Below are 23,144 nucleotides of genomic sequence, written 5' to 3' on the forward strand. Positions count from 1 at the left end.
CATTCCTTCGGTTCTAAGTGCACGGGGTATTTTCTGTATGCTAGACACTAATTCCAAGGTGCGCTGGTGGTGCTGTGGGTTAAGCAAGGGACTGCTAAGCACAAGGTTGGGGTCCTAACCCACCAGCCCTCCACGGGAGAAAGATGGCGCTGTCAGCTTCCATGAAGATGGACAGCCTCAGAAACCCAGCGGGGCACTTTTGCTCTGGTGTCAGGCATTGAGTTAAGGAGCGGGGCCCTGGAAGCAGGTGGGTGCTTCTGCACTCAATTAGGAGGCTGTAGATGGAGGCTGGGCGTGCCCTGCTGTGGCCCTACCTCTCCCTCTCCCAAGGCTTGCTTCCCTGAGGTGCTTTGTTCTGGTCCAGTGCTGCCGGAGAATGCTCCCAGCACTCCGGTGCGAAGCAGTCCAAATCCCAGGCAGCCTGAATCGGGATTAAAGGATTGCCTCTATAGAGAGAAATTAAGCGTCATGATCTGCGCAGTTCATAGCGCGGCTGATAAGGAGGATCAGCCTCGACTAACACCAATCTCATTAAGGGGCTGCTGAACGGCGCGGGCTAATTCCCGCTAATAAACTCCCTTTCTCTTCCCTGGGAGAGCCTGCTGTGTCCCTGCTGACAGCTCAGGGGGTGTTGGCAGGAGCGATGCTATAAACAGCTCAATAGTGAGTGTTGACAGCACGCCAGGAGTCTCCCTGACGCTTCCCGTAACTGACTGCATCAGAGCTTCCCGACACAGCTGTCTGGGCTGGCGAGTGCCTCTCCATTATACAGGTGGATAAACCGAGGCTCAGAGAACATGCTCACCGGTCCACACACAGCTGGTGGAAATAATCTAGTATCGTGCGGGCTCTGATGCTAAGACAGCGGTTCTTAATCTGTGGGTCTCCACCCCTTTGGGGGTCGAATGACACTTTCACAGTGGTCACCCGATTCATAACAGTAGCAAAATGACAGAGATGAAGTAGCAACGAAAATAATTTTATGTTTGGGGGGGGGGGTCACGACCCCATGAGGAACCGTGTGAAAGGACACAGCCTGAGGAAGGTTGAGAACCACTGCTCTAAGGCCCCCCTGTATTCACTCGGCGGCTTCTCGGGGCCTCCCTGCAGTGAAGCGTCCACACCTGGAGGCACAACGTGGTGAAGGGACTTGCTGGAGGCGGTGCCATCACACCTGGCTGGCACAGTCAGGATTTCAACCTGCACTCAGAACTCTAGAGCCTGTGTGGTGGAAATACTCCCTGTGGCAACCCAGGCACTAACAGAACGGGCAGCACCTCCGGCCTTCCCTGCCCCACCGTTGGGTTCCCAGGCAGCCAGCCGCTGGCCATTCACAGTTTTAGGATTTGGGTGGTGGCCGACCCTTTGGTTTCTGATCCCTGTGAGCCACCTCCCTTCTCTGGAGGTCAAGTCTTATTGGTAAGGTGGTAAAGTCGCAGAGCTGGGGGAGGGTTTGGGAGATGACATGTCAGGTGTGGAGGGCCATGGCATGTTCTAAGACCCAGGACGGAGGCCTCCCCCAGCCTGAGTTGATCTCTCTCTGAAAGACCACCTTTACTCCAGCTGTGCACCCACCCTCTGCACCCCCTGCTGTGTGAAGGGGCCCCGGTCGCGTAGTGGGCTACGCTCAAAGCTGTTAACAGTTCGAATACACCAGCTATTTCACAGAAGAAAAATGAAGCTATGTCAACTCCCATAAAAGATTGGAAATCTTGGAAACCCAAAAGGGGCCGTTCTCCCCTGTTCTGTAGGGTCGGAACCAACTCGATGTCAGAGTCTGCTGGTACACAGAGACCCATATCCAGTAACCTGAGTTTCAGCGCCCAAACCCAACTCAACCCAATCGACTTGCCATCAATCGATTCCAACTCACCACAACCCTTTGTCGGGTTTCTTAGAATGTGAGTCTTCGGAATCAGACAGCCTCATCTTTCTCCCACACAGTAGCTGGTTGAATTTGAACCACCAACTTGGTGGTTGGCAGCCCAGTGCTTATCCCAGAGTGTCCCTAGGGCTCTGGACTTTGGGAAGAATTCCGATCTCACTTCCGGTGACCCTGTAGGATTTCCCAGGAGGTTTTCCAAGGCTGACCATTCACCTTCCAGTTAGTAGTGCACCACGTCACCTACTGTGTCACCAGCGCCCTTCTGTGCGGTTATAGAGGACATTCTAAGCAGCCATGCAGTCATCTTGGTCCCAAGTCTGTGGAAGGGCAGAGAACGGGGCTCACCAGCCCCCGAATTCTGGAGGGAGGAGGTGAGGCAGGCCCGGCGCGTTGAAGTGACGGACACTCCCCACAGCCATGGCAGAGCCTGGTTCAAGTCCACGGCCTACAGCAACCTGAACTCCGGGGTGGAGAAAGTTCACAAGAAAGGTGCTTGTTTTTTGAAGCTTTTTGTTTTGTTTTGTTTTCCTCTTTAAAAGGAAGTTCTGTTCACTAAAGGAAGTGGGAAGTGCAGAGGCGTTAGAAAATGAAAGATCAGCCACCATCTCACTCCATTCTGTTGCTATATTAAGAGGCTTCTTTCCACTGTGTAGAAAATCAGATTTACTGAGACATCATTTACTAAATTGAAGTACACGGTGATCGGTTTTGACAAGTGTAGACAGTCAGTTCACCATCATTCAAATGTGTATCATCACCCACCACCCAGAAATCTCCTTCATGCCCCTCCCAGCCAGGCTCTTCATTGCCACCGGGACAGGCACTCTGTTTCTCTCAATGCATAGTCCCTCGGCTGGAATCTTACACAGATGGAATTCGTGAGCTTAGCCATTGTGTCTCAGTTCTTTCACTTTGCATGCCTCTGAGATTCGTGCATGTTATTTCAAAACCTACCAGTAGTTCCTGTTTATTGCTGAGTAGTGTTCCCTGGTACAAACATACCACAATCTGTGTATCCATCCACCAAGTGATAAACAACTGGTTTGTTGTCCCCAGTTTGGGGCTCTTATGAATAAAACCGCCATGACCATCAAGTGCAAGGGTGTGGACATTGGTTTCCTCTATTATATTTTATTTTGACGAAAATATGAATGGAAAAAAATACTCCATCTCCACAGCTGCTTCTGCGTGGACAGTTCATTGACGTGGACAACGCTCTTCCAGTGGCACACCCTTCTCGCTGTCCTCGTCCAAGTCTTCCACCACCATTATCATAGGCGTGACTCCCCTGAGTAGACATATGTTCCCTTTCTCTTGAGTAAGCGCCTTGGGGTGGAATGACTGGCTCATTAGATAGCTTTGTGCTAAACATTTGAGGAACTATCGGGCTGTTTTCCAAAGCACCATTTTTGCTTCGCCACCAACAGTGTGGAAGGGTTCTAATTATTCCATATCCTCACCAGCGCTTGTTACCGTCTTTTTCATTGTTGCCAGCCTACTTACTGGCTATGGAGTGGTGTCTCTTAGTGTCTTTGAGTGGCATTTCCTTAGCCACGGATGTTGGGCTTCCTTTCATAAGCTTCTGGGCCAACGGAGTATCTGGGAAAACGTCTACTCAGATCCTTCGCTCGTTTTCAGTGGGATTGTCTTTTTATTAGTGGGACATGTTGCTGGATCTTTATAGTCATTGGAGCTATTGGGTTGCAGTTTTCTTGTGAGAGCTTTTGTCTGGTTTGGTTATCAGGAGTATACTAGCCTTACAAAATGAGAACTGTCTCCTGCCTTCCATTTTTACAAGAGTTTGTGAAAGATTAGTTTGGGTTCTTCTTTCAACAAATGTAGAATTCACCAGTGAAGCCATTAAGCCTGATCCGTATCTCTCCTTTACACACACCCCTGTGGATGGGAGTGTTTTTTATTATTTATTTAGTCTCTTTATCATAGGTCTGTTGCGGTTTTGTTCTTTCCTTTTTTTCTTAAATCAGTTTCAGTAGTTTATATCTTTTTAGGGATTTTGTTCCATTTCATCTAGACTATCTAATGTGTTGATAAATTATTGTTCATCCTATTTTCTTATCATCCTTTTATTTTTGTAAACATAGATTTTTAAAATCATGGTCCTTTCTCTGGTTGAGGAATTTTCTTTTTCTTTATTGGTTGCTAAGAATTTGCTTCCTGAGTGGGTGTTGCGTTTTGTCACCTATCTTTCTTGCGTATTTATGTCTTCTGTGAAGAGAGAGAGAGATCCCAGTTTCCTCTCTTCTAAGAAGGCCACACTCCCAAGGGGGTGTCAGGAGGCGAGGCTTGACCTTGATCACATCCTGAGCTCCACCCCTACACTCTCATTAGAAATTTAAGTTGATGTAAGACCATCTACCACGATAATGTAAATGAGCCTTGAATTAAATTGATCTTACATCTCTTGTGAGCTTGTATTTTCTTTTAGTACAAAATATTGCCTAATATCCCTTGGATGTGTAATTTTCAAATAGTTAAGATTTTTTTCAAATATATTTTTATTACTATGTTTTATTAAGGTACATGATATCAGAACAATAATGAACCATTTTCTATAAAGTGGGTTTGATTTCTAATTTAATGAGGGAGAACATACTTTGTATTATTTTACTCTTTTTAGAGTTATGAAGACTCATTTTACAGCCACATATAACTTGGCAGACATTGTGTGTGCACTTGCAAAGAGCGTGTTCTTACTGCGCTGACTCTAAATGTAGGGTAGGCCAAGGACCGAGTTGGATGATGGTATTATGTGAGACTTCTATTGTATTTCCTTCCTCATTTGTTTGATCTACTGTAGAAAATTTTGAATCATCATTTCTTCAAATACTTAACTTTTCTACCTCCAGTCTGTGTTTATTCTAGTAAAGTGTGTGTTGGACTGCATGATACTGTTGTTGTTCGTGCCCTCAAGTCGGCTCCATTCTAAGTTCTGTTAGTTTTTGCTTTGTGGTTTTTGAAGCTCTGTTACCATATAGTATACATGTAGTATTAATTTTTATTTCCTTGGGAATTTAATCTGGGAGTTGTTTCATAAATGGGTGTTGGATCTTATCACGTCACCATTATGAGTGCTAGCATTATGCATTATTCTTATCTCTGATAATAGTCCTTCCTTGTTCTGACGTTTATTTTTATATGTGATATCATATCCTTTCTTTTCATGACTGTTTCCATGATATCTTTATTTTAATTTAACATGGCTGTAGGAGCCATGGTTACATAATAAGTTAGGTTGGGCTGCTAACTGCAAGGTCAACAGTTCAAAACTACCAGTTGCTTTCTGGAAGAAAGATGAATTCACTTTCTACTCCCATAAAGATTTATATTCTTCAAGATACACAGGGACAGTTCTACTTGTTCTAAAGATCACTCTGAGTGGGAAATGATTCTATAGCAGCAAGTTTGGTTAGATTTTTCTTAATCTGTCTTTATATTTGAGGAAGTTTATTATACACAGAATGTTATTAAGTCAGGCTTTTAAAAACTTTTTGTATGACAATCCTATTCTTATTGGGAATTTCAGACCATTTACAGGTAATGTAATGATCAGAGGTACTGGATTTCATTCTGTTTTCTTGCTATTTGATTCCTCATTGTTTTCTTCATTCTTTGTTGATTTTTATAAAAAGTCCCTGTCTGTTGGATTGAGAATTGTTTTTATGACTCATATTTTCTCTCCATAATCAACTGACTAGCTGTAACTCTTTATTTTAGTTTTTAGGTCTAGTTAGAATTTACACTATATATCTATAGTGTGTATATATACAGTGTATATATACATATATATAGTGTGTGTGAATATATATATATATATAATTTTCCATAGTCTGCCTTCAAATATTAGACCACTTTTTAAATTGTGTCAGAACCTTCCAAAAGTATACACAGGAGCTCCAAAAATTTCATGGAAAAAATCCATTGTCTTTTAATGTACATTTTTTATATGTATGTATTTTTTCCATTTTATTGGGGGCTTTTACAACTCTTGTTACAAACCATATAGCAATCGTATCCTACATATCCGTACAGATATTCCATCGTTCTTTTCTAGACGTTTACTTTCCATTGAGCCCTTGGGATCAGCTCCTCCTTTTCCCCCCCTCCCTCCTCCCACCCCCCACCCCTATCCCTCGTGGCCCCCTGATAGATTGTAGATTGTTAATTATTTTCAAATTTCACTCCAACAGCCGTCTTCCTTCCCCTCTGGTTTCTGTTGCTCTTCCCCCTGGCTGGGGGTGTGTGGTTATATGCTATTCATTGCGATCAATGCTCCCTCCCTCCCCACTCCTCCCCCATATCCCCCTACCCACCCTTTTAGTATCACTAGTCCCATTCCTGTTCCTGGGTTCCATGTGTTGTGAGTTTTATCTCTTGCTTGGACCTATGTACATGCTCCTGTCTAGTCTAGATTGGGAGGTGGCACTGAGGTTGTGATAGCAGGCGTGAGGAGGCCTATAGGAAACAGGTATATTGTGTGACCCATTAGTGCTCTACTGCACCCTGATTGACTCACCCCCTCCCTGTGACCCCTCTGTGGGTCATTGTCCATAAATGGGCTTTGGATCTCCTCTCCAACCCCCCTCCATTCTCACCAATGCATTTTTGTTTGTTTGTTTACTGTTTGTTGTGAATCTTCTGATGCTTGTTGCCCGGTCTCGATGGCACCTCGCGATCGAACTGCCTGGTGTGCTTCTTCCATGTGGGCTTTGTTGGTTCTGAGCTAGATGGCCGCTTATTTACCTTTAAGACCCCAGACACTATACCTTTTGATAGCCGGGCATCATCAGCTTTCTTCGCCACATTTACTTATGCACCCATTTGTCTTCAGTGATCGTGTCATGGAGGTGAGGACACAATATGATTTTTTGTTCTTTGATGCCCGATAACTGACCCCTTTGGCACCTCGTGATTACACAGGCTGGTGTGTTCTTCCATGCGGGCTTTGTTGCTTCTAAGCTAGATGGCCGCTTATTTACTTTGAAGCTTTTAAGACCCCAGACGCTATATCTTTTGATAGCCGGGCACCATCAGCTTTCTTCACCACATTTGCTTATTCACCTGCTTTGTCTTCAGCGGTTGGGTCGGGAAGGTGAGCATCCTAGAATGCCAATTTAATAGAAGAAAGTATCCTTGCATTGAGGGAGTACTTGAGTGGAGGCCCAATGTCCTTCTGGTACCTTAATACTAAACCTATAAATATATGACACTATATCTTTTAGTAGCCAGGCACCATCTTCTGTCTTCACCACATCTGCTTAGGCACCCATTTTGTTAGTATACATTTTATACCAAACTCTTTGAAGCCCTCTTTGTGTCTTGTTACACTGTTGCTATCATTCATTTTTCTTACGTATTTACCACTGTAAAGTATTTTCTTCAGGGAACAGTCATTTATATTTCAGAGAGATAAAATGTGTAGGGGAGTTTTTTGGTTGTCTTATGTATATTTGTAGTACTCTTTGTTCCTATTTGTAGATCCAGACTTTTATCTGGTAACACTTTTCTTGAGCCTGAAGAATTTCCCCATAACATTTCTTATAGTAAGTATTTGGTTTTGTTTGGCCCCAAAGTCTTTCATTCGATACTCACTTGTGAGAGGTATTATCACTAGGGCCAGAATTCTAGGTTGACATTTTCTTTTGCTGCTTGTTCCAGTGCTTTCTGGTTTGCACAGCGTCGGGCAGGAAGTATGTTGTCGTTCTCATTTCTGTTGATTTGTGCATACTGTAATCCATTCATTCCTCTGGTTATTTATAAGAGTGTCTTTCAATTCGTTTTCATCAATTTGATCACAACAGAGTGATCGTGCTTTGTTCAGTGTATTATTGCTTGAAGTTTATTAAACTTTTTCATCTGTGAGCTTATGGTTTTCATTAAGTTTTTGTTGATGATTTCTTCAACTACATTTCTGGCCCTGAAATTCCAGTCTGCTCGATATTGCCCGCTCTTCTCGTTCACTTCCAGTCTTCACTCTGTCTCCCATCGTGCTCTCCTCTCTCGCCCTGTGCAGCAGTGAGAACAAGGATGTTCACAAATGCTCTCTTCTGCGCCATTGAGCCTTACCCCAGTGTTGTTTTTCCTATGGACTTTATTTTTACCTCTAGAAGTTCCACTTAGCTTGTTTTTGTTTCATTTTGTTCTATTGTTGTTTTTCCTCATACTTGACCATATTTTTATAATTTCTAACTTGTAGAGTGTTTTCTTTCCATCAGCCTTGTGGGATTTCTCCCCATACATACACAATCCAACTCAGAAACAAACTTGCTGCCACCATCCAGTCAGGGCCCGCGGTGGGTTTCCAAATCTGTGACTTGCCGGGAGTAGAAAGCCCGCGTTTCACCTGCAGGGCTGCTGGTGGTCTCAAACTGCCAACATTGAGGGTTGCAGCCCAACACGTAACCACTACACCACCAGGCCATGTTGATACAGATTAGAACACAGCAAAGACTGGGAGGTCCCCACTTTAGGTCATTTCTGTATGATCATTTTCACTTTTCCAAAGGATGTGAAGGAGACCTTACAGATATAACAGAGTTGTCTAAAGCGGAACAAGAGTTTGACCCCAGGCCTGGCTCCCAGAAGCCATATTTTGCTTTTAGCTCTCATGCTCTATTTTTCACCTTCTTAGTAAGCAAGTCTCTCACACCTCAAGGTAACAAACATTCCTTCCCTTTGTGCCCACAGCTGACAATGAGAACAACATCGCCTCCAACCAGTCTCGATCACCATCTGCTGTCGTGGAAGAGAAGTGGAAGCCCCAACCCCAGAGGAACAGTGCCAATAATAGTAGGTCTTCTCCCAGGGATGGGTGGAACCCTGGTGGTCTGTTGGGACCCCGTGGGGCTTCCAGTTTTGTCCCCTCTGCCCCCACCCATCCCCACCGTCTGGACTTCCATAACACATAACAGGTTCAAAAGCACAATTATGTACATCTAAGGCACCATATTCAGAAGTTATTAAATCACAGGATGGGCCAGGGGAGACTCAGGGGAAGAGGGAGAGGAAGGTGACAAATCAGAAAGCACAAATGAATGACCACCCCAAACTAGAATCTGCCTGTCTGCAGTAGCTGTTGGCTTTATCCTCGACTCTCACTGTGAGCCTGTGGGTGGGACTGTCCTGGAGGTGTTTGTAGAGGCAGTTTCCATATTGAGGAAGGTGTTGGACTAGTTGGCCTCAAAGATACAGGTAAAGAAGGCTGATAAAGCAGGTATATTGCACACGTCATTATATTTTATTCCCGGGACCATGCAGGCATGATTAAGCAGCCATAGATTTATTCTCTGCAATGGCCACATATTAAAGGCAGCCAGTACCACCATCTGTTTGTTATTTCCTCATCCCGGGACTCAGAGGATCAGGCTGCAGCCGGACCAAGGAGGCTCCGTGGGCAGGATTAATCGTGTCTCTCTGTGTCCCCCACCAGCCACGGTGAGTGGTTTGACCTCCAACAACAGCATGATCCCCGAGAAGGAGCGGCAGAACATTGCGGAGCGGCTGCTGCGGGTCATGTGCGCCGACCTGGGGGCGCTGAGCGTGGTGAGCGGGAAGGAGTTCCTGAAGCTGGCCCAGACCTTGGTGGACAGCGGGGCCCGCTACGGGGCCTTCTCCGTCACCGAGATCCTGGGCAACTTCAACACGCTAGCGCTGAAGCACCTGCCGCGCATGTACAACCAGGTCAAGGTGAAGGTGACATGTGCCCTGGGCAGCAACGCCTGCCTGGGCATCGGCGTCACCTGCCACTCTCAGAGCGTGGGCCCCGACTCCTGCTACATCCTGACCGCCTACCAGGCCGAGGGCAACCACATCAAGAGCTACGTGTTGGGTGTGAAGGGTGCGGACGTGCGTGACGGCGGCGACCTGGTGCACCACTGGGTGCAGAACGTGCTCTCCGAGTTTGTGATGTCAGAGATCAGGACGGTGTACGTGACGGACTGCCGGGTGAGCGCATCTGCCTTCTCCAAGGCCGGCATGTGCCTGCGCTGCTCAGCCTGCGCCCTGAACTCGGTGGTGCAGAGCGTGCTGAGCAAGCGGACACTGCAGGCCCGCAGCATGCACGAGGTCATCGAGCTGCTCAGCGTGTGTGAGGACCTGGCGGGCTCCACCGGCCTCGCCAAGGAGACCTTCGGGTCGCTGGAGGAGACCGCCCCACCCCCCTGCTGGAACTCGGTGACGGACTCGCTGCTGCTGGTGCACGAGCGCTATGAGCAGATCTGCGAGTTCTACAGCCGGGCCAAGAAGATGAACCTCATCCAGAGCCTCAACAAGCACCTGCTCAGCAACCTGGCTGCCATCCTGACGCCCGTGAAGCAGGCGGTCATCGAGCTGAGCAGTGAGAGCCAGCCCACCCTGCAGTTGGTGCTGCCCACCTACGTCCGGCTGGAGAAGCTCTTCACGGCCAAGGCCAACGACGCGGGCACCGTCAGCAAGCTCTGCCACCTCTTCCTGGAGGCGCTCAAGGAGAACTTCAAGGTGCACCCGGCACACAAGGTAGCCATGATCCTGGACCCGCAGCAGAAACTGCGGCCCGTCCCGCCCTACCAGCACGAGGAGATCATCGGCAAGGTCTGTGAGCTCATCAACGAGGTGAAGGAGTCGTGGGCCGAGGACCCCGACTTCGAGCCCGGCGCCAAGAAGCCCCGCTCGGCCCCAGGTGAGAACCCGGCCTCGCAGGAGGATGACCGGCTGGGGAAGAACGAGGTCTATGATTACCTGCAGGAGCCCCTCTTCCAGGCCACCCCCGATCTCTTCCAGTACTGGTCGTGCGTGACCCAGAAGCACACGAAACTCGCCAAGCTTGCCTTCTGGCTGCTGGCAGTCCCGGCCGTGGGCGCCCGCAGCGGGTGCGTCAGCATGTGCGAGCAGGCGCTTCTCATCAAGAGGCGGCGCCTGCTGAGCCCGGAAGACATGAACAAACTCATGTTCCTGAAATCCAACATGCTTTAAGACGCGGCTGTAACAGACAAAGGAGGGAGACAGGAACAAAGAAGAGAACGTTAGGGAAAAATATAAAACAAAAAAACACACAACACTGTCACAAACCAAGAAAAAGGAATTTAAGTTCTAAACACTGTGGACCTCATTATCAATGCCCCCTGGAGACTTTAAGTGCTTTTCCTCGTGTGTGTGCATGTGTGCTCACACCCAGCCATGGGTGTGCGGGGAATGGGGGGCTCTGCGCTCACCCTCTGTGGTCACAGGGGCTCGCTCCTTGCGTGTGTGCGTGCACGCGTGCATGCGTGTGCGCGTGCGCACATGACCCTGGTGCATGCACACGTGCCTGGCAGTGGGCACATGGGCATTAAGCTGGGTCTGTCAGGAAAGCCGCGTGTGTGGGGAAGAGGGAGACGCCTCCGCGTCTTTTTCTGCATCCGGGGGCTTTCAAAGACTCCGCTCTCAGGTGTGCAGATGGGTAGGAAGCTGATGTTGTAAGATGTCCAGGCAGCTGTGATCTGAAGTGACATGACGTTCTCGGTCATCACCGCCCCCCACCCCACCCCGGCTGCCCCGCCATGGACCGACTCTCCAGACGGCATCAGACGGACAGTTTCTGCACTGGACTTTGCTTCTCGTGCACCTTCAGGGCATTGAGCTGCTGCCTCCGTGACCTCCCTCAGGGGTGCCTGGGCGGCCGCCTTAGAAACACACCTATCTATCACCCCAAATCAGGAAAAGGAGACTTTAAGACTATGAAGCTGACTTTTTGCGTTTTAATATAAGATAGAAAAACAAGAGGACGTTTTTCAGAGAAGGATAGGTATCGTCTCCACTCCTTCGTGATTTCTCCCCCCTCTTAACATTTTAGGAAGTCCTACCCTTTTTTGTTTGTTTGTTTCTTAAGTTTTATTTAGACTCTGCTAGGAGGCACTGAATGTCTATAACTTATGTTTTTGGAGTCTTTTTATGAAATCGGCCTTTTTGTGTTTCAAATCACACTGTAAACGAGCTCATCTCAGTGGTATACCCCCCGTCCTGCAGTCTTCACTGCGCTTTCCCAACTGGCCTAGAGTTTCCGTGCATCCCCCAGCCTGGACCAAGAAGTCGGCTGCGCTGTTTGGGAGGCTGGGGGTGGGGGTGGGGGGTGGAGGTGGCAGCAGACTCCACTGGGACACCTGGTGGCTTATCCTCTTGAGTGGAAGTGGAAGGCCTGCCCTCCCGGTCAGCTGTGTCTGGTTCTGCACATGTCTGATCTCTATACCCAGCGTGCCCCACACCACTCGCCACCTCACTGATCCTCCCACTCCACAGGGACTCCGGCGTCCATCCCTAGTCATGTCCGTCACACCTCAGATGCAACAGCCTCCCCTCCCGACTCATGGGACTCCAGGGAGTCAAGTGGTACCGTAGCCCACAGCCCTGGGGGGACCCTCCATGAGCCTCAGGCCCCCCTTTTTAGGGACAGTCGTTGAGCACGGTGCCTTGGGCCAAGCAGCTGATGGTCCTAAGGGCGGCATGGCGTTCAACCCTGCTTGATGCTGTGAAAAGTGCGTCCAGACTCTCCTGCTGCCCCATTCCCGAGCACTGGTACATCTACCGCATCGGTGCCCCCAGAATCAGTGCTCGGCTCCCCACCCCTCGTCAGTGAATGTAGTGCCGGTGGTCCTCGCGCTCCTGTGACTGGGGCTGTGGGCTGGACATGGGTATGTCCTTGCGAAGCCCATCATCTGAGAACGGCCACCAGGTGGGGGGGTGAGTGGGGGGCTCCTTGCAACAGCACATCCTGTCATCCTGGGAATCGGCTCTGGCGCCTCCATCCCTCCCAGTAATAAAGCATTACACAACTGCAAGATACCTCAACGACACACCGCACTGTATAACCGCCCCTCCCCACCAGGGACCTGGCAGGGGCTGTGGAGACGGCTGCGCATCAAGGAGGCTCAGCCTGGGCCCAGAGCACAGCCCCTGGCGCCGAAGCCTGCACACTGTGTCTCATGAGAACTTAACCGGCTCTCCTTCCCAAGCCTGGGACATCGTGAAAGAAAAATGGGTCACAGTGGGCCCTTTCCAGATCCGCTCCAGCAAGCTACGGTCTCAGGAATCGCCACGCCAAGCCCTCTCCGAAGAAGTCCCAGGTCGTTTCCTCCACCATGTTTCCAGCTGGCTGTGCCCCCTGAAGAGCCTCCGTTGTTGGCGCGGGGACAGGAAAGAGGAGAGACCTGGATATTAGCCTCATGCCGCTTTCCAAAGAAGGGGAGCACCTGCAGACTGGGGACGACCCCTCCAGGGCATTCCAGAAGCGGCAGGAGGGCTCTTGGCGATCGACACACACCCCGATCAGCACGTCCCCCCTTGGCATTCACTTGGGCCGCACAAGGAGGACAGGCGCTGCCTTCTGCATGAGTCTCTGGGAACAGAGGCTTGTCTTGCTCCGAGTGGCGCTGTGCGGTGGCTCCCGTCCCTGAGCCAGTTCGAGAGGGAACAGTTGAGCATTCCCCTTCCTGACAAGGCTGCCTGAGTCCCCACATTGTCCTCCCCGGAGCACCAGGGTGTCTGCCGTCCACAGAGACTGTCGGACAGAAAAGGTCTTGTTCAGCTCGAGGGGTCTGGCCACATGCTGTCACCTCAGTCCCGCCCTCCTCCCAGCTCAGTCCAGTACTTGGCATGATGGTTTGATGTGAATGCTACTGACTCCTCGGCCACCCCCCACCCCCCACCAGACGGCAGGGTGGCAGGTGGCTGCTTCCATCTTGCCCCCTGGTCTCCCAGATACTGGTGTCCCCCACAAGGCTGCTTTCCCCCTGTGCCCATCCGTTCCTATTCGTGCAAATCCTGCCTCAGCCAACAGCTTGATGAAAACCAAAAGCCAGGTCCAGCCACCAGGCCCCTTATCTCCAGCAATATCCACCTTCTTGAAATGCCAGTTCAGCCAGCCGATTGAGGGACTCATGCGGCTCTTCTCTCAGCATCCAGCCTGCCCTTGACTTGGTGCACGAATTCCCTGCTGGCCTCCCAGCTCTGTGGCCACGACAGGGTCCTCGTGGCTGGGAGGCCGGGAGGCTGCACCCATCCAGTCGTTCCTGACAACTTGGACACGGCTCAGCAGGCGTCTCAGGATTGCCAGCACGGCGGTGGCCTGTGTCTTGACATCTCTGGACCCCAGAGAGGAAGAGGGGAGGAAGCTGCTCCCCTCCGCGGTCACGGGGCTTCCGTAATGCCCAGGTCAAGGGTCACGGTGTTCCTCTGCGACACCAGGAGTGACCTCTCATCACCCCATCTGCCTGGGTCCACACTCGGGCCTCCAGAAGCCGAACAGGGACCATGCCCAGTTAAAGGTCCTTCTGCCTGCACCTCATCTCTGGGAGACTCACAGCGCCACTCGTCACCTGCTGTGCCCGTCCCGGGAGAGCGTGGCCACTGCCCCGTGTGACTTGCTTGGCAGCTGTGGTTGGTTGGGAATGGGAGCCGTGGCTTCCAGACCCTGAGAGAGGGCAGCCCTGTGTCACAGATGAGAGGTGACAGGTTTCCGGGACACCCAAAAGCACTTGTTCTGGGTATCAGGTATGTCACATGGCCACCCGGTTGTCTCCCGAATTTCCAGGGAGCACCCAGGGAGCACCGGAGAGCAGGTGTTCCACTGCGAAGCCAGACCTCCTCGGATGTAGGGAGTATCTGCTCCCCACTGGACTTGGTGCAGGACGCCTGGAAAGTCAGTACTCCAGGGGTGTCAGGGATACAGCATGTGCTCTTCGGGGTTCTCACAAGAAGCCGGAAGGGAGGCGGAGCCGATGGAGACAGTCCCCGTGAGGTGGCCTGAATGGTCACCCGCGGTTGACACTTGAAGAGACAGGAAGAGGAGCTCCCTAAACCAGAACAGCCAGCCTCCCCATGCCCCGTTGAACTGCCTCACCAGTCTGGTGCCGCCCAGGCCCATGGTGCCACACCTCCACCTCTGAGATGTATCTGAAGGAGGAGGGGCTCTTCAAAAGGCATTGGACGGAACCGAAGGGGTAAGGCTCAGCCTGTTCCCCAGGAAGCTGGATGGGGAGCCCCTAGCCCTGCTGCCCAGCCCCTGCATCAAGCGGGAGCTCAGGGGGGCCTGGGTGGGACCTTCCCTCTCCTTCACTGTGGCTCATGTTCGCTAGGCCAGTTATGGTGAACCAATGATACAGTGTTTTTCCTCCCTAAGATCTCTGGCTTTCCGGTTTCTAGGGGGCAGCGGGGTGGTTGTTGCCCTGCCCCCTTGTGGTTTGAGGCTTATGGTCAGCAGAGCCCTGGCTTTCCGGAGAAGAAGGCATCTGCTCCGCTGTCTCAGCAGTGAGAGTAGTGATGTCCCTTCTGTGCCCCTCCTGTACTGCAGGTGTCACCTTGAAGATCCCACCCCTCGGAGGAGGGCCTGGTGGCTCTGCCGTTGGGCATCAGTAGCGCCGCCCATGTGGGTCCTCCCCCTGCCACGCGGGTGAGGCCCCCACCCCCACTGGACACCTTCACTCTTAGAACCAAAGTTCCTTAAAGGGGCGCGGCCCATCCTTGTTTGCAACCTCAGGGTCCTGGGATTCTCGTGGGGTTCCTGCAACCCAGGGTGGCTGGGCCTCCGGGACCTGAGACACGCCAGAGGCCACGTCTCGCCCATCTTCCCGGCACCCCACCAGGGGGCTGGGTCCCCTGGCCCTGAGCCTGGACACTGCTCTGGAGCTGAGACTCGCCACCTGGGGGCCAGGCTGTCAGACTGCAGGCAAGGCCATTTGATCCCAACCATCAGGAACCCATTTTGTACAACCACCCGAAGAAGCAGAGATATTTTTTAAGAAGCGTAAATTATTTTCAGTTGTTTTCCGATCCTTTTTCTTTAACCTGCAAGTTCATGTCGGTGATTCGTTCACATCAGGTAAATCTTGAGGAAGCCTTGGTACCCCACTCACCGCCCCCCACTCAGTAACCCCTGTGTGCCCCCCACCCTTTCTCAGTAGTTCAGACGTTCTAGGCAATACCATAGACACGCCTGTGTCTGCGAGTGCGAGAAATTCACAAGTCATCTTAGAAAAATGACAAAAAACAAAAAAAATTTACAAAAAAACAAACACACACAAAAAAATATCTTTTTTAGGCCAGAGTTTTCTACAGGTATTAATGAATATTTTTCTTAATCCTTCTAAGTTTTATGTGTTTAATATTTCTTAATACCGGTAGCATTAATTTATACTTTTGTAGCAACACAATATTTTTATAAACAGCCAGTGCTTGGCTAAAGTCTTCACGAGGGGTTCATGCAGGGCCATCTCGGGGACCCTGTGTACCGTGTACTGTATTAAAAAAAAGTTAACCTAGTGTCCCACTTGCTGTGTTCATGGTCAGACAACGTTGCTCGGAGTCTCGTTTGGTTGGCACACACCCAGCGCCTCTCCAGGGAGTCCACTTGCATGGGGGTTGAGTTGACGGTGCTGTGACAAATGTCAACCCCCGAGACCCAACTCGAGGGCTTAGGGAGGGGTTTCTGTCTGTCTGCCGTTTGTCTGTTTCTCTTCGTTTGGGTGCCGTTTCTCCATTGGCAGCCAAATCGGTTTCATGACGTTTCCGACCGTTTGCTGACATCAAATGGAAGAAAGGAACGGGGAAAGAAAAAGTGAAAAAAGATTTTTACAAAGCGAGACCAATGGAAGCTGAGCTGTTTAAATGTTGCTGTTTTTTACCTGTCTGTCCTGTGTCTGAAAGCGGGGCGTCCCCCACCCCCCCTCCCAAGAAGAAGAAGGTTCTACCCGATTCCTGGAAGTCGCCAAAAGCCCCGGCCCAGAATTCAGGACTCCACCCCAGCCCCTGAATTCTTGCAGCACGGCTCCCCAGTTGGCTGACGCCAAGGCAGACCGACGTCCTTCTCCCAGTCAGAGGCTGTCGCGTACATGGTTTCCTGTCAGTGTTGTATTTATGGTTTTACAATAAAACGCTCTTTAGGAAGATGGCAGCGTGGGATGTGTTTCTTGGGCGCAGGGTGGAACTGTAGGGGCGCAGGTGGTGGGAAATCGGGGCGCTGACTCCTTGACTGTGAGCTGGCAGGAGAGCCCTTCTTGCTCCCCGGCAGCAGCTGCCCGCCCCCACCCCCCACCCCCGTCCGAGCTGGTGTGTGATGCCCACGGAGGCCTCCAGGGCACGGAGGCTGGCTCCTCAGGTCCACGGAAGCGGGTACGAGTGTTCGCTCGAGTCCTACAGGCCCAGTACCTAAGGCTTATGCCCAAGTGCCCCCTGCTCAGGGCTCATTCATGTGCCTCAGGGCCACCTTACCCAGGGGCCTCGGCCTACTGTGTTCTGTGTGACAGGCCACGTGGCTCAGGCTGCCCATGTGGCGGGAAGAGTACCTATGGCCTTTGCCAAGCCCCTGATGGCGTCTGTGACTGAGGTAGTGGCAGGAGGGGCAACATGTCTGCTCGGTGTCTGGATTCACTGTCCAAGCTGCTCAAGAATGGACCGCACCCCCTGGGAAGGAAGGGGCAACGCAGAAGCCAGCTGAGGGGCCGGCCAGGTCAGCCCAGTGCCCTCCCTCCTTGGCTCATTCTGATTATCTGAGCAGCTTCATGCCACAGCCCACCTAGGCCACCATGGCTTCTGCGTCCTCTGAGCCAGCCCACCCCCAGCCCTCAACCCACACACATGCACACACAGAATGGAGGCACGCTGGTCCTGCTACGTGTTTATAAACCAGGATTTGTAAATCAGTATCTAAGCTGGAGGCTCCTGGGGTGTGCTGTGAGCCCAGTTAGTGCCTGAGCACCCCCCCTATCCCGCCCCCCTCCCGACAGGTCCACTCCCTCCCTTGAGTGGAAGAAGCCAGGCCATTCCCAGGGCTGCTGGCTCAGCCCCGGCCCCAGCTGGCTGGACACTATTGCAGAGGAAGGCCCCCCACGAGCCAAGAAGTGTTGGTGGAAAGGAAGCCTGAAGCTTTCCAGCTCTCGGCAGCTGGTACTTGGGGACATGGCTTGAACACAGCCCACGTGATGTGGGAAAGGGATTCAGGGCAGCAAAGGACTGGGCTTCACTCCATGCCGACGTGGGCCCTGCGCTGGACACTAAAGTGCCCCACTGCCATCGAGGTGGTTTGGACCCTTCAGAACCAAACCAGACTCGCTGCCATCGGGTCAGTGCTGACTCAGAAGGCCCTAGAGGACAGGGTGGAACTGCCCCGGGGGCCTCCGAGGCGGTCACTCTTAGGGGGAGTAGAAAATCCTGTCTTTCTCCCGAGAAGCAGCTGGTGGTTTCAAACTGCTGACCTTACGGTTAGCAGCCCAACTCATAGCCACTAGGCAATCAGGGCCCCTTAGTGGCCCCACATAGGGTTTCCAGAAGCCTCATCTTTGTCCCATGGGTACCTCCTGGAGCACACGGACTTCCCAGGACTCTGAGTCACTGACAGCCCAAGAAACCTCGCAGAAACCAGCCGCCAGCGGTTTTTCTTCTTTTCCAGTTTTGCTCGAACAAAGCAAACCTGCCCCGTTTCACATGCTGTGGGGTGCATAGCACTGTGATGGTGTCTCGTACTGCACATCCCAAACAACCAGTCCACTTGGACTCTAAGACCCTACGGTCCAGGGACAGACAGCCTCATCCTTCTCCTGGGGAGAGGCTTGGGAGTTCGAACCACCATCCTTTCGTTTACCAAACCAAATGGGGTTAGCAAACTCATAATCGACTGTGCCACCAGAACTTGTTGTACTGGAGATAATTGGGTTGGGACGTCGAGGCCCCTTCAGCCTCCTTCCCAGTCATGACAACAGCAGTGACCATGAGAGTCAGCACACGTACACTCAGGGTTCATCAGCTCTTTATTGGAGTCCGGTGTCCCCGCCTGGCGTGCCAGCATGGACGTTGACTGCTGGCCCCCGGGCCCGTGGCCTGCCTCAGTTGGTGACTCGAAGCAGCTCCTCATCTGTGGGCAGAGAGAGGCTCCAGAGTGGGCGGGGCTCAGGCTTGGGGATCCCTCTGCCTCCGGAGGTGGGAAGGAAACTTGGGGTGAGGAAGGGCCCGAGCCTGGGACTGGAAAGCCCTCCGTACTGAGGGATTGGCCGTTCCTCTCCGGGTTCATCTGGGGTGCCGTTTTCCCAGTGGGAAGACGGAGGTGTGGGAAGCCTACCTAAACTGATGTGTTTTCTTGTATTATTGATAATGATAATAATACCTTATCAGTATTCGTGTGTTGATTTTGCTGAGTGCGAACTGCTGCCCGGTGGCCTGGGGCAGAGGCCAGAACCCACCCTTGCCACCTGACCCCTGCCCTGCATGGCCTCCTACCGTCTCCGCCAGGCCCACGGCAGTACTCTTTGCACTCCTTCTCAGAGTAGAACTTGTTGCCGTTCCCATGGCAACCGCTGTAGGAGAAGAGCACGCACTTCCCCTGGGCAGCATCGAATGCCCAGAGCTCCATGGAGGCCCTGCAGGGGCCGCTGATGATGGGGAGGCTGCAGGCCGCTGCAGGGGTAGGGAGAGAGGCTCAGAGTTTGGGTAATCCTGGAGACTGCTCCCTGGGAACATGCTAGGGCCTGAGCCAGTCCCCCACCTCCAACCCTCACCCCCAGCCCCACACACTAGAACACCTTGCCCCTCTCTTCCAGATTGGGACACGGAGGCCCAGCAAGAGGAAATGACTTGCTAATGGGGAACCCCTCATGAGGGTGAGACTCCTGTGGTTTCCAGAAACGAACCCTGGAATCCCACCACTCACACACCTGTGCCTGGCTACCTGTTAACTCAGTGGAGGGGCTTGTTGGGCCGGGGCAGAGGGCACCGAGGCGGTTGGGGCGGGGTCCTGTGCTCACCCACGGTCCGGCAGGTCTGCAGACACTCCTTCTCCAAGGCAAACTTGTTGCCATTGCCCAGGCAGCCGCCATACTGGAAGACCTCGCAGGCCATGGACGAGGTGTTGTAGAAGTACCTGTTGATCAGCCCCAGGCAGGGCCCCGCTGCGGGCGCCAGCTGGCAGGAATCTGGGGAGGGGCAGGCCAGCGGCATGTGCCAAGTGCTTACTGCGTCTCCACACCCAGGCCAGGCCCTACCATGTGCTTATCCTGAGTTCTCCCCTACCCGCTGTGGAAGGATTATCCTGACCTTCCATAGGGGAAGCAGACACAGAGAGGTGACGGGATTTGCCCAGGCTCACACAGAGCCAAGATTCCAAACCCTAGCTGTCGGACTCCCAAAGCCACGGGCAGTCTACTTCATGACATGGGGACCCACGGCCCACCGTCCTCAGTGCTGGTCTTGGAAGGCCCTGAGAATCTGTCATCAGAGCAGGTGGCGCCTTCTCTGGTCTCTTGCAGGCCAGGCTGGCCTCCTCACCCCATACCCTAGTGCTCTTAGACCTCCAAACCGACTCAACCCAAACCCTACCCAGCACAGTGCCCCCTCCAACCGGGACCTGCCTACCCTTTGTCCGAAGCCCCTCTAGCTGACCTTCCCTTCTGGGGGCATCACGTCCCTGGCTCACTCCCCCCATGAGATAGTCCAGACTTTTTGACAGGGGTTGTCTCTGTCTGTCCTGCCCACACCTCACCTCCAGGATCCCTGCTCCTGTAAGGGCCTCAGTCTGCACAGCTGTCCTGGCCTTGAAAGGCAGGCGAGAAGGCCACCGTGACGGAGAGAGAGAGTGGCCCCTCACTGCTGACCGTGGAGCTGCGTGTGCCTGAGCCCGGGCCCAAGCCTTCCGCCCCTCCCGCAGCCCGACTCACCGCCACGGAGTCTAGTCCAACGCCTAGCGACCCATAGGACCCCATAGGGCCATGCAGGACTAGTTCTTCACCACGGGAGTAGAAAGCCTCCTTTTCTTCCCATGGAGGAACTGGTGGTTTTGAACTGCTTACCTTGTAGCCCAACTCAAAACAGAGGCCCCGCTCACTACCACCTGTGAGGTCCCTGTGGCTTGGATCTGCCTTGTTGGCAGTGGGGTTGAGTTTCCTTCTACCCCTGCAAAGAGTCACAGTGGTGGACACCCACGGGGGCAGTTCTAGCCCGTCTAGTTGATTAGGATCCACTCCATGCAGTGAGTTTGAAGGGGGCTTCATGGTGGCAAGGGCAGCCTGGGGAAGCCAACTGCCGGCCCTTCCCTGATGCAGGGCAGAGGAGGGGAGAGGCAGCCAGGATTACCTTCCTTCTTGTTGAAGTCGGGTGTTGGCTGTCCGGCCCCTGAGCCCTCCTCCTCCTGGGGTAGCACAGCCCGCCGGGCTCTCTGGCCGGGAGAAGGAGAAGCAGCTATTAGAGATGGTGCTGCAACCTTGCCGCAAGGTGTCCCTGGGTCCTCATGGCACCGTGGGCGCTGGGCTGCTAACCACCGAGGAGACAGTCCAAATGCACAGGTCACACCGGGGAGAAAGATACGCTAAGTTTCAAATGACAGACGTCTTCATGGCCTTGGCTATGGGCGCACAGTGGCTTGGGAAATGTCCAAAGCAAGTATCATCAGCACATAGGTGCTCTACGTGCAAAGACATCACTGCCTGAGCTGCCCCAATTCACAGCAAGGGTTCAGACAGCGGTCCGTGAAGCCCTGGAGGACCGAACACCCCACCCCAACGTAGACCTGCAGGTGCTGCTCCTAGTCTCAGAAGCAAAAGCAGAAGAAAAACAAACCTGACAACAAAGAAATAAAATGGGATTTTTTTAAAATAAAAGAGCATCTTCCCCATCAGCCAATGGCCTGAACTTGGACTTGCAACTTTCTGAACTGTGAGAAGGATTGCTCTCATTCTTTAAAACTACCCACGTGGATTATTTGTGTTGCAGCAGCACTGGGTGAGGATGCAGGGATGGGGAGACATGGTGGAACTGATGAGAGTAGCAGAGCATCTTGGAAGAAGGGGGCTGAGTCCATGAAGCACCCCCAAACCCCATTGAGTGATGCGGTGCCTCAAAGAGGAAGTGGAAGCCTGCAGTAACACGCAGGGTGACGCTGCGTGGCTGGCACAGAAAGCTGCAGGACAAGGGCGGACGTGGAGGACTACTGGACGGGAGCACTTTCTGAATAAGTACTGCGGGAAGTAGACACACCCAATAGGGGTTCCCAGAGGAGAGGTAGTCAGGACTGACATCATAGGAAGCTTTTCTGAGCTGAAGAAAGACTCACGTGGTCCGATTCCAAGAGCTCAGGGGATCGGAAAGCTTAAATAAAACACCCACCTAGACCCTCCCGGGGACGAGGGAGAGAGCGCCCGGGGCCTTAGATTAAGTGACAGCATTCAGTGAGCGAGGCCCCAGATCTGTGTCGGGTCATTAGGAGAGGGGAAGGCTGAAACCCAATCTCAGCTCCTTCTCAGAAAGACATTCCCAGACACACCAGTGTCCAAAGCCTCCCATCCATGCAACGTCCCTGAACAAACTGTAGTTGTAGAAACTTTACCAGCAATTGCAAAGGGAATCTAAGTCCAAGAAAATGAAAACGAGGATAGCTATAAATGGTGAGCTATGCATCCAAATAAATGAATGATAACATGTAAATGTTACACATCATTCCCTGAAGAGCCTCCACCAGCCTCAGCCCGTTATCATCTTGATTGTGCTGGATCGAGCTCGGCGCGATAGATGCGACCTGAATTGTTCTGGGAACAAGTATCTCTTACTGGCTCCCTGACGGCAATGTCTTCCCTGGGTTTTGATTATTGTAGGGTGTCTTCTCCTTCTTACATGTCATTAGTGGTTTTATCTGTATACGATTATGTTTTTGCCCTTACCACCTTAGCACGATTTTGTTTTCTGTGGGGTTGCCCAGCTGTGAAGCACAGGAGGAGTGGAGGGACGAAGATAATAGTGAACGCAAGGGGATATAGGGAACACTGGGGTGGACAGGGGGGCGGGGGGAGGTAGGGAGAGAGAGGGGATTTGGGGAGTAACTGATGAAGACAGGAGGGGCGAGGGAGTGCTAGACGACTTGTGATCGCATGAATCAGCTTAAAGGCAATTCATGTGGGGTGGGGGAAGTGCTCTAAAATTGATGTGGGGCTGATGGTACAATTCCCTGTGATACGATTGAACTACTGAGTAATATGATATGTAAGTTACTTGCTGATGAAACTGCTGGGGGACAAGTTCACTTAATGTACAACAAATTGCAAAAAAGAGAAAGACACACAAAAGGTAGACCATGGATACACCCATCTCAGACCATATCCACCGGAGCAGGGAGGTAGGAAATCCGAATGGAAGAGATGTGCTAGATGGGTCTGCTTGCTCGTGAGTTTTCTGGCTCCGAGGGAAATCTCTGAGCGTTCACAAATCTGTCTGGGAGGAAGCACAGCCAGAATGCTCCTTGGGCGCAAGGATGACAACC

The 23,144-nt window shown here is 52.1% G+C and overlaps 2 protein-coding genes across 2 annotated transcripts in view; one reads left to right on the forward strand and one right to left on the reverse strand.

The window, feature by feature from the left end:
- Nucleotides 1-11,974, forward strand: part of ZNF618 (zinc finger protein 618) — a 61,144-nt gene extending 49,170 nt beyond the window's left edge. Inside the window, exons 13-14 of the mRNA XM_045296648.1 lie at nucleotides 8,591-8,692; nucleotides 9,333-11,974. Coding sequence (XP_045152583.1) covers nucleotides 8,591-8,692; nucleotides 9,333-10,852 — 1,622 coding nt within the window. The 3' untranslated portion in view covers nucleotides 10,853-11,974. The remainder of the gene's footprint in view (nucleotides 1-8,590; nucleotides 8,693-9,332) is intronic.
- Nucleotides 11,975-18,636: 6,662 nt separating this feature from the next.
- Nucleotides 18,637-23,144, reverse strand: part of LOC101644389 (alpha-1-microglobulin/bikunin precursor) — a 10,689-nt gene continuing 6,181 nt past the window's right edge. The window contains exons 6-9 of the mRNA XM_045296542.1: nucleotides 20,969-21,200; nucleotides 19,645-19,812; nucleotides 19,121-19,297; nucleotides 18,637-18,758 (exon numbers count right to left, since the gene is read on the reverse strand). Coding sequence (XP_045152477.1) covers nucleotides 18,730-18,758; nucleotides 19,121-19,297; nucleotides 19,645-19,812; nucleotides 20,969-21,200 — 606 coding nt within the window. The 3' untranslated portion in view covers nucleotides 18,637-18,729. The remainder of the gene's footprint in view (nucleotides 18,759-19,120; nucleotides 19,298-19,644; nucleotides 19,813-20,968; nucleotides 21,201-23,144) is intronic.

Source organism: Echinops telfairi, unplaced genomic scaffold (assembly GCF_000313985.2).
Source record: "Echinops telfairi isolate 266 unplaced genomic scaffold, ASM31398v2 ScPeMD7_7410;HRSCAF=8448, whole genome shotgun sequence".
NCBI classification, from domain to species: domain Eukaryota; kingdom Metazoa; phylum Chordata; class Mammalia; order Afrosoricida; family Tenrecidae; genus Echinops; species Echinops telfairi.